The following is an 11,404-nucleotide window of genomic DNA, read 5'->3' on the forward strand; positions in this document are numbered from 1 at the left end:
TGTTCGGGGACTGGCTGGGCATCGGTCGGCGGGTGGTGAGCAATTGTACTGTGCATCACTTGCTTTGTGTATTATTATTATCATCATATTATTATCATTTTATTTCAATTATTAAACTGTTTTTATCTCAACCCATGAGTTTTTCTCACTTGTGCTCTTCCAATTCTCTCCCCCATCCCACCGGGTGTAGGGGGGGGAGTGAGCGAGCGGCTGCATTGTGCTCAGTTGCCAACTGAGGTTAAACCACGACATTCCCAGAGCAAATCTGTATACTTAGGAAAGGCTTTACAGGTTACACTAAAGAGTTTGCATCAAGTGAAGCCAAGCTTTTCTATGGCAACGCAGGATGCTCCTATTGCGTAAGCTTCCAGCAAGCACAATGACTTTAGAATTACAGGCAGTAAAGTAGTAGAAGCAGAGTTGGTTAAATATTTCCTGGGAGACTAGAATCCAAACTTCTAAGTTTGGAGGCTTTCCAAACTCACTTAAAGTGATGGCAGACTTCTATTCAGTAAAAACACATGAATATTTTGTCATACACTTAGTGACAATCAAAGTAACTTCTAGGTGGCTGTTGGGATTCGTGCTGGTTTTGGCTGGTATAGTGATAATTTTCTTCATCATAGCTAGTATGAGGCTGTGTTTTGGATTTGTGCTGACAACAGTGTTGATAACACAGGAGTGTTCTAGATACTGCTAAGCAGTGCTTACACAGGGTCAAGGCCTTTTCTGCTTCTCACCCCACCCCACCAGCGAGTAGGCTGGGGGGGCACAAGAAGTTGGGAGGGGACACAGCTGGGACAGTTGACCCAAACTGACCAAAGGGATATTCTACACCAGATGACGTCATGCTCAGTATATAAAGCTGGGGGAAGAAGGAAGGGAGGGGGGACGTTCAGAGTGACGGTGTTTGTCTTCCCAAGTAACTGTTACATGTGATGGAGCCCTGCTTTCCTGGAGATGGCTGAACACCTGCCTGCCCATGGGAAGGAGTGAATGAATTCCTTGTTTTGCTTTGCTTGCATGCGCAGCTTTTGCTTTGTTAAACTGCCTTTATCTCAACCCACGAGTTTTCTCACTTTTACCCTTCCAATTCTCTCCCCCATTCTACCGGGGGGAGAGTGAGTGAGCGGCTGTGTGGGGCTTAGTTGCCAGCTGGGGTTAAACCATTTTATAGCTTGTAAGGATTTAGAGCTTGTAAGGATGAGCCACATGAGGAATTAGCCCCCCATCATTATCCAACATATTCCAATGGTTAATTACCAACACTGCTGAAAAAAGGAGCCCCATTTCTAATCTGAATTTGTCTAGCTTGAGCTTCCAGCCACAACATATCATTAAATCTTCCTGTTAGGAATAAGCATCTTATATACCAGAAATATTTTGTACATTGGCACTTGTATATATAAAAAGAATCATCAATCACATTGTCTCTTAACCTTCAGCAAAGGAAAAACAGACTGAATGAATGAATTCCTGAAGCTTCTTCCAATAAGGTGTATTTTCCAGACTTTGTATTATTTCTGTAAACTCTTCTTCAAAGCCCTTTCTGAAGTATCACTATCAGAATTAGAACCAGTACTCCAAGAACAGTTTTGTACACTTAGTTTAAATGAAGACTGAAGGAAAAGTTTTGCTTGACCCTAACCATGTCTCTTCTCTGTGTTGAAAAGGAAACTAAGATATATTCATTCCTGACTAATCCAAAGCTCCTCTCTATTCCATCCCCAACACTGGATCTGGCCACTGAAGCAGAAGCATTACTTACTCTCAACATTCAGCTCCCATGTCAAAAAAAAGCCCATGTGCTTTATTAGCTACTGCGGGACACTAGCTTCCCTTTTCGTGATTCAGGGTGTTTATCATGACTTACAAGTCATAATCAAGCATTCCTATGTACAGATAGACCATGAAAAACTGATAGTGGAGAGCTATCAAGAGAGGACTATCAAGTCAGGGCCCTAGAGCACATGACCTATGAGGAGAAGCTGAGGAAGCAGAGCTTGTTAAGTTTGGTGAGAAGATGACTAAGGTGGTGGTTTAAGAGCAGCCTGCAACTACTTGGAGGGGAGGTACAAACATCATGCAGGCATGTTCTTCTCAACAGCTTTAGCTGACAGTGGAAGGCTCAATGGCCACAAATTCTAACTTGGAGGCTCAGGCTTCTCACCAGGAAGACAGTGCGGTACTCCAGCAAGATGCCCAGGGAAGCTCTGCAAATCTCCAACCCTCAAGAGTGTCAAGAATCATCTGGAGAACACCATGCCCAACCTGATCTGGTGTTGGCAGTAGCCCTATGGGACCTCTAGAGGTCTCTTCTAATCAATATTCTATGATTCTTCTCAAGTGCTACATTCTTTGTTACTTTTATCTGATTAAAATGCATATTTTTCAAAGAATTGACTTTATCAAGTGGGATTATATAACCTTATATAACCAAATTTATTCCAGTATAACTGATCTTAGCTTTACAAGAATTAATATTTCTTTTCCTCTAGATAACCAATAAAAATACTGAGTAATGTTAAACTAATAAATTCCTACAGATATCTACTAGGAGAACCTTCAGGGGATAACAATTTTCCCTATGTACAATGCTTTCTGAAACCTGTTAGCCAGTTTTTATTTCATTTAAGGCTGTAATTATTTTGGATAGTGTTATTTTTAACAGATTGTCACATACCACAGAAGTCGAATTATATTCCTCACCAATTATCTTTAATAAGCAAGCCTTCTATCATCAAAAACAGTAACCATTTGTCTGAAAAACTTTTTTCTTCGAACCGTGTTAGCCAACATGAGTTATAACACCATATTTTCACTCTATAGAGAATGCAATCTTCTGATATGCCTTTCCTAAGGTCACTCAAAATATAAACACATATATTTACCTATTTAAAGTATACGTGTACCTACTTAAAACATAAAATAGGGCATTAGCTTTATTTTATAGCATTCTGAAATCTGGTTTAGAACATTTAAAAATCTGTTTAGCCAGTTATATTAATATTCTTGTATGCAAGTTATCCATGTCTGTATGTTTAGCATTACACCTGATGTTTAATATTTAATAAGGTGTTATAAACACCTGATGTTTAATATTTGAGTATTGGTGAAGTACAACTTTTTTTTTTTGTTGCTCCGAGATGAAAAACCAAAAACCTAACTTCCCCAACAGCTAACAGAGAAGCATTTGTTGCCCTTCCACACTGTTAACACTTTTATGCACACTAAACACTACCACAGGCCAATGCCATTGAAAAAGATACAATGGGAATAAATTAAATTTATTAAGGATGATTCTTTCAATCTGGAATTGTCTTTTTGTACCGTTTGTCTTGCACCCATGCAGAATCAGATGCTTACCCAGAACCAGTTACATCCTGATACCTAGCAAAATTCAGCACAGTCTCAGTTTACATACACTGAAAACACAGCCTTTGGCAAGCAGCAAAAATTAAGGCATGGAAAATGGTTTACAGAATACTTCTGCATCAAAAGCCCAGATCTCTCATAACAAGAGAGCTGTTCAGAGTTTTGTTCTGTGAGTAAACTGTTTTTTTCAGGATATACCAACACATACCAGCTGGGGAGCCAAAAGCCATTTAAGTAATTTATTCAATTTACATTACCACATTGACTTAAATTAAATTTAGTTAGGCTTTTTCACCAGACTCCAGTGAAAGTGTGACTGTGCCATCCTGGTTTAATGAACTAATCAGAGTAAAAATTCTGATAACTCTGAAAGGACAGTGAAATACTGTGTTTGTCAATGGTCAATAAATTCGATTGCTATTTCTAGAGGTGCGTGTTTTAAGTGTCTAAGTGAACACTGAGGATAAATTATATACTTAAAATGAGAAAAAGGTTGCACCTTTAATTAAAAAAAAAGCCATTCTGAAGAATCTTTAGAAGCTTTATAAAACATATTGAAATAAAAAAACCTTTCAAGATTTATTCCCAGCGAGCTAATTTAGCTGTTAAAGTGCTACTGCTCAAAAAGTAAGACCTGTGCTTTGGCTACACAGACCAACAAAACAGTTATTTTGAAAGACAAATTCCCAGACAAAAACATCTGGTGGCCAGTATTAACAAGCAATTCCTGAAAGGAAAAAGCAACACAATTGTAATTTTCAAGCACTAATTAATCCCACAACACACTAGCTAGGTGACTTATGTTGTCTTATTTATTTACTTAAAACTTGAAGAGTTAGCACACAAAATGATAGACCTCCATGAACATGCACAAGTGTAAATGCACAAACAAGAACAGGACCATGACACTTTAATGCTTTGATTATCAATTTTAGTGGTAAATGGTGTAAATTACTTCTAAGAGGAAAAAAGAAAAAAAAAAAACACAGGAAGTAGCTCAATGTATTTACAAACTTTAAAGACTAGCAAGTGAACAAGATGATGCTTTCTTATCTAATGTGTGCACAGAGCATTTTATTCATCATTTGGTTGTCTTGTATATTAAATCCCCAGTGGCAGAACACATTTTGGATCCAAATTTTTCATTCATGCTTGTGAATTATTGGGATTTTACCTAGAAACACTTAGATAAGGATGTCAGGCTTAAACTATTATGAGAAAAATACAGAGAGACAGAAAGAAGAGTCTATAAACAACAACTTTTTATATTTCATGATGGCAAAACTAAGATTTATATCAGACTGAGGCTATTTTGCACTTCTGTAAAGAGATTCAAGAGGTCAAAATCTGAGCTGCACATCTGAGTCATGCTTTGCATTGAAAGTTAAAAAAAAGCAGGGGGTGCAGTGGGGGAAGAATCCTTCTTTCACACGTTTCATTAAGGCTGAGCTTATAGATTTTATTTTTTCCTTTTTGATATCTTAAAGAGCTGCAGTACTCTGTCACATATAGATAGATAGATACAGATAACATATCTATTAATAGATAACTTATGTATTAATCGTGAAAGTTACTGGGCCATATTCCGTGAATTCACCATACCTAATCCAGCCTTTCTGTAAGTGATTTTTTTTTTCTTTTTAAATCAAAGGAAAAGTCATCACAAAGTCATGACAAGGAACAAATGCATTTGATTCCTTCAGTCTACAGTCAGAGGTCCAAAAACATCCACGCACTCAGCTTCAATGGAACTTAAACACCTGCCAAAACATACCTATTTCTGTATGAAGGAGAGGTTTTAGCCTTCTGGTATTTCATTTACTACTTTGTTTTGGACTCAAAGTTCTCTTAAATCTTTTTACAAAAAGACTGACAAAATATATTTTAGAGTAACCACATACACAATCATTCATCGAAATATTCGTCTGTTCACGGCATCTACTGCTGGTGCAGAGATGGTTACTCGACTGCAACATAACCTTTCACTGCATTTTTAATTTTAAAACAGTAGTGGAAATACCATTTTGGAGCATTTTCTATACTTAGTCTTTACTAATATGAGGAAAATGATTTATGAAAAAGCAGAGCAAAGCAGAAAAAGAAAACAGGGGGAGTCAGCTTTGCAGAGAGGAAGAACAAGCTATTCCTCAAGAGGAACAAACAAACGCCTATTAAAGAAATTCAGAATCAAGATGACAGAAAAGTGGTCCAAAAGTAGAAACTGGCAGAATTCAGCACACGGCTCCTCTCTCTTCCCACTCAGTTTATTAAGAAAAGAAAAATCACTTTCCGATTGACTACAGCAACAGGCAGTTCTTACAAGATACTTAAGACCTGGAAAAATAAGCAATTTTTTTGAAGAGCAGAAAGAAGTTTGAACAGGGATTTCCATAATATCAGACCAGGATTTTAATTCAGTAATTAGAGATATATGAAAGAGCTGATTTCACCTTGGTGCAATTAAGTAAACTGTACACATTTTTAACTTGTTCTCAGCAGCAGACAAATATTGTTATGCTTTTGAAAACCAGCATGATCCCCAGGACGCTGAAAAGCTCTCTCACTCTAATCAGACCAGCTTTCCACAGCAGCATTTCGCCTGTTTGCGACAGTAAAAGGAAGAAACTGGATATGTGTTTTAACACTGGGAGACTGTGATACTAAACGATGCCCATTTAGCAATAGTTTGTAGCATCTAGAAACTGGCTGGACAGTTTAGGGTTCCAGGTACCTTCCTTTCTTCATCATCTATTAGTAAAATCTATTAATATTACTCGCCCCTCCTCCCTAACAGAAACTATTCTACCCCAAGATTCCATGAACAACTTTAGGGGTTTTGGTGTTTTGGTTTTTTAATAGAATTTACTTAATTTAACTATTCCAATGTTACTTCTAATTTCAAGGTGAAAAACAAAGCACAAAATCTGAAAGATGTGGGTGACAGGAGAGAGAAAGGGGAGAAGAGATGAGATCTCTCTGGACTTACTCCCCTACTCAGGGTACAAAATGAAAACCTAGGGTCATCATGCCTCCATGACCTTCATCTTTACAGAAATATTTATAGTACACCCTTCCCCATAGGTGCTGTTTTACTTTGAAAAAATCTGGATAAGAAATACTGTATTAAATCAACGCATGCTTTAAGTGAAGTGATCTCCTGTTCAGAAGAGTAACAGTCTTTGCAAGGGTTGGAATCCTTGGAAACCGAGCTGGTAGACACACAACAGACACAATCCCCAACCACATCACCATGTTAACAGAGGATACATTTCAAAGTATTAGACAGTTAGAGGCAAATAACTCCAAAAATACATCTGTGAGCATTAATTCACCACTGGGTATTATTTTGGTTTTGGGGTTTTTTTTTTTAAATCTCTCTCAAACCGATAGGTTAACTATTCCCTATAAGAGCAAATAAATATTTTATTTTTCTGTCAGATGCTTTTTATGCACACAGATCAGTTCAGAACATGCACTGGCAACAGGATGTAAACATTTCCTTAATGATCTTACAAGTTGTAACAAGCAAAGCAAACAACCAAACACCAGCACCGTCCCCTGTTGGGATTCAGCATTTACTTTATAGCTCCACAGATTAAGCAAGAGCCTTGCTCCCTTAGGGTTCAAAGAGTTGAGATCAATTTAGTAGGTTACAGTGTTGTTGCAAGTAGATGTTGCTACACTGGAGACCTGTTCATTGCATCATACAACGTAAAGAAATACTTATGAGCATGGGTGCCGTGAACAAATCCTATCCAAAGAGGTTCCTCAGCTAATATTTGAATAAAACATGCAAAATTCTTGCTTGTTACATGTTGGATCTTTCAATGGACTTTCTGACAATTTAGGTATGATGGGGAAGAAATTCTAAAGAAATATTTCCTCCGCTTAGCATATCACATTGTAAAAATACAGAGAAATTTAGCATAGCACACAGTACTTGAAGCTTTCTACAGCATTTCAGAATTTTTTCATTGACAGAACAAGCCATCCATGAAGTGGGCTGGCCTATACCATTCATCTACAGAGTAGCACTGCTTTACCAGTTTGCCTCTTGCTCTTTTTCTTCTTTTTTTAAGTATTCTCATCTTCTGTGTCAACAGCATGTATGAATGTACATACACAAGCTATGTATATATGTAGATAACTTGTAAAATGAAAAAATACAACTATCATTCTGTAATGCAACCTACAACCATGACCTAAAATATTGATATTTACAATATATTATGGAAATTTTCACAGGTCTTATGTATAAGGCACACAGATTGGTATTCAAATGAGGTAGCATCCTGATATTACACAACAGAAAAAGAGTGTTTTTAAATACTGTCTGTATTAAATGAGAATGTTTAAAGTTTCCTGCTTAGAAATTATTTTAAACTGCCCTAACCACTGGCTGTAACTGAATATAGCAACCTATTCCCTGAAAGAAGCACAAGATTCTCAGCAGTAAAAAAAAGCAAGAGCACAAAACACCCTACTCTAACACTATTAGACACATCTCCAGCAGGCTTTTGCCATTTAAACTATGTGCCATAAATGCAAGAACTGCCTTCCACAGGCTAACCACAACAGAAACAAGCTGCTCATGTCAGTGCCAATCCAATTAATTTTTCTTTTGGAATACTAGAGATACTTCCTCAACTACTGCAGTGTCTTACAAGTGAAACAAGCACATCTTAGTATATATTTCTAACCTCAAGTTAGAAGCTGGATGGAACTGCCCTTCTATCTCTTCATCTCAAAGTTCACCTTCATAAAAACAAACTCCAGGAGAAAGAAAAAGAAGCAATAAAAATTGCAATGGGACAAAGACATATTGGCCACATATTAATAAATACGCATGTTTGAAAAGGACTGGGAAGGCAGAACTCCGTTACTACGGATGCAACAAGAAAATTCAGCAATTTTTATCTTCTAAAAAATTCTAATAAATCAAATGTTAACTGCTCACAGAAATGGGAGGCCTTTCCTGCCACTCTATTCCCTACCTGTCTATTACAGTGACTGCACTGAAAGCAGAAATTTGAGTGACTGACAAAAGGTGACAGAACACTACACAAAACACATCTCAGACTCCCTCAGTCAGGGGACAGAAGAGATGCCACAAGGAGACACTCATGCTCCTTTAGTCCACAGCATTTACTTCAAGCAGGATGCGAGACTTACGTCCAAATAAATCCTGCCTCATTTCCCTTTCACTGAGAGAAAGAAAAATGAGGATCCCGTGGGTGATGTTGCCCTTGAATACTGCAACTCTGCACGTGCCACAGAGGTGTTTTGACATGGCTGGTGAAGCAGCTAGGAGTTTTCACAGGCAAACTCTAATGATGGGGGACACTAAGGACTAGATTTAAAGATATTTAGGCACCTAACTCCCACTGAAAGCAATGTTTCTATAGTGTCTAAATATCTTTACAGGTAATCTGATTATATGGAATGTTTCTCCTTTATTGGATTTGGAAAGACAGCAAACATGAATGCATATTTACAATATGTTTCTTCATAGCAATAAGAGTATTGGAAAATTTACTTTCTTTTTGTGAGAGCCAATTTCATTTTTAGCTATTTCCACAGACTATATCTAACGCAAGGTAAGAAACATTAGAAAGATACCCAATCAACTGGAGTATCTTGGAATTTGAACTGCATGTTTAGTACAAGATTAAGTAGTACAAGTACAAAGTACAAGATTATTTCATATTAGTCACCACTGGAATACAGATAAAACAAAGACATGCTGCTGAATGCCCCCTCATGCTTTGTATGAATAAGTCACTGCATGTCATTGCACTGTAAGAAAAAGAGGCCGAGTATGAAACCCAGATATGCTTGACTCCATTTAATGGAAAAGCAGTTATTGCCAGTTTTCAACACTACAACCAACAACTCTCCAAAAATCCTCACTGAATTACATTTCTGTGAGATAGGGCATCTAGCAGATAAATACAGCTCACTAACTATTACAGTGTTTTCCCTGATGCTTTTATAGGCTGTTTGCACAAAACCAAAGCAGTCATAAAATAAGCCACCTGTAAAGGGTTATTTTACCAACAGTACTAGAAATAGATACTTCAAGTGTGGGTGAACAAAGTGTGAACCATATGGGACGTTGCACAGATTTGAATTGGGGACTCTCACTCCTCAAAAGAACTGAAGTCAAGGCACATTCCATATGCAGCATTCTGATTCTTTGAAAGTTTGAACACTGGGTACAGCTACTAATAGTTCACTTTCTATTAGGTGAACCAGCAGTAACTCATTTTGCAGGTATCGGATAAAGCAGGTTCAGAGACCATTGTTAATTACACATCCTTAAAGGAGGAAGCTCTACAGAGGATGCCCAATGTGGGCAAATACGACTTGAGAGCTGAAAAGAAAAATAACAGAATACCATCTGCACTTTCTTCAAACAAGGCAGATAATCACTTAATAATCACTTAATGACTAAATACAAACATTAAGAATTAAAATGTTTTAAGATACCTATTCATGTCCAATCATGATTATTCAGTTTCTTAACAAACTCTACAAAAATGTTTTAAAAGCACTGTAGGATTATACTGGCTTTATAATTCAGCTGAGATAAGGTATCCCCAAAATAGCCTTTTTTGCCTGTATAGCCTTTATCCTGTTTTATAAGACAGTCATATCTTATGAAGTGCAGTTGGCATATCAGTCACTTGCCAAATCCATTGCATCAACACAAAGAATTCTGTACATCCTAATAGATGACAGTGTTCTACAGGAGTGAGGTATAAAAATAAACAAACTGACCTGGTGTTGTGGAGCTCATTGCTCTTGATGGAATGGTAATTTGCTGATAGTGTAAAGCCAAACTATGGCAGAAATTGTTCAGATTCTGAGGTTCTTCCAGAAGTGGGGAGAATCTAAATAAAATAAAGAAAAAACACCTTTGACCTATACAGTAACAACATACTATTTTTTAAGAGACAACAGATTTCAAATGTTCTTCTGTTTAAATGTGGTTGACATAACTTTCTCACACTAAAGGTTCTTTCTTTCATGTACATTTTTGCTGTAAATTCAAGAGCTGATGACCACTGAAAACAAGCTAAGGCTAAAAATCCTCAAGCTCCAGGGCAGTCCAGACTCAGATAGAAATTTGCATTACAGCTCATCTATAGTCACGTAACAGTATTAGAAAGTAAAGGATTAACTGGTCCTTTCTCTTTCCACTAAGATCAGGGAATTGTATGAACTAGAGTTTGGAAGACTTGAGGAAGAAATAGCTGGATTATATCCTTATGGCTAAGCAGTGGCCAATTCATAGTTTTACTCTTACTGGAGACATTTGCAGTCAGCATTGAAACATGAATGTGCAGAAACAGATCTGCATTCAAAAGCCTTTCTGGAATATCTACTACTTCCTTAATCTCCAACGTTTACATAATTCAGAATAGAACTTGTTGAAATAATTAGCATAGTTGAATGGATCTCCCACTACTAGCTAATGACATCTCTAACACCATCAAGATAGTTGCTAATAGCGTGGGCTGCTCGAGAGCAGGGCAAGGAAGGTTCTGCAATTTGGCTGAATCCTTTCACAATCTTGTGGCATTCTAGTTCTATGCAGAAGCAGAGGCAAAAGTGCTCCTCTAATATTCACATCTGCTGAAAGTTTAAAGCTGCAGAGAGAAGGCTTTCAGGGAACTAAAATGTATTTTCATTCAAGCATGATATAAACAGCATAATGGGAGAGAGGAGAAGGCTGTAGTGCATTACAACCACTGTGACTATCGTATTCAGCCACTGCTCCTGAAGCATCTAAGTAGTCAAAGATATTCTTAGTAGTGAATATTTTAGCAGCTTTTGTCACTTTTTTTAAACCACCAACTGCACATTCAGTTTCAAGCTGAGCTCAGCCAAATTTCAGATAGTAAATTACATTTTAACCAAGTATCATCATTTAAGTTTAGCATCATTATTGTTCAAGAAAGGGAAATCACACATTTAGATAAGTAACTTCAGCTTTTATGCCCACTAAAGTAGCTTGCTCAAACAG

At 37.3% G+C, this 11,404-nt stretch overlaps 1 protein-coding gene across 1 annotated transcript in view; it reads right to left on the minus strand.

Annotated features, from left to right (window-relative positions):
* Positions 1 to 10,264, minus strand: part of HDAC9 (histone deacetylase 9) — a 460,761-nt gene extending 450,497 nt beyond the window's left edge. Inside the window, exon 1 of the mRNA XM_009282056.2 lies at positions 10,156 to 10,264. Coding sequence (XP_009280331.1) covers positions 10,156 to 10,174 — 19 coding nt within the window. The 5' untranslated portion in view covers positions 10,175 to 10,264. The remainder of the gene's footprint in view (positions 1 to 10,155) is intronic.
* Between the last annotated feature and the right edge of the window lie 1,140 nt (positions 10,265 to 11,404).

The sequence above is a fragment of the Aptenodytes forsteri genome, unplaced genomic scaffold (assembly GCF_000699145.1).
Source record: "Aptenodytes forsteri isolate BGI_AS27 unplaced genomic scaffold, ASM69914v1 Scaffold164, whole genome shotgun sequence".
Classification (NCBI taxonomy): domain Eukaryota; kingdom Metazoa; phylum Chordata; class Aves; order Sphenisciformes; family Spheniscidae; genus Aptenodytes; species Aptenodytes forsteri.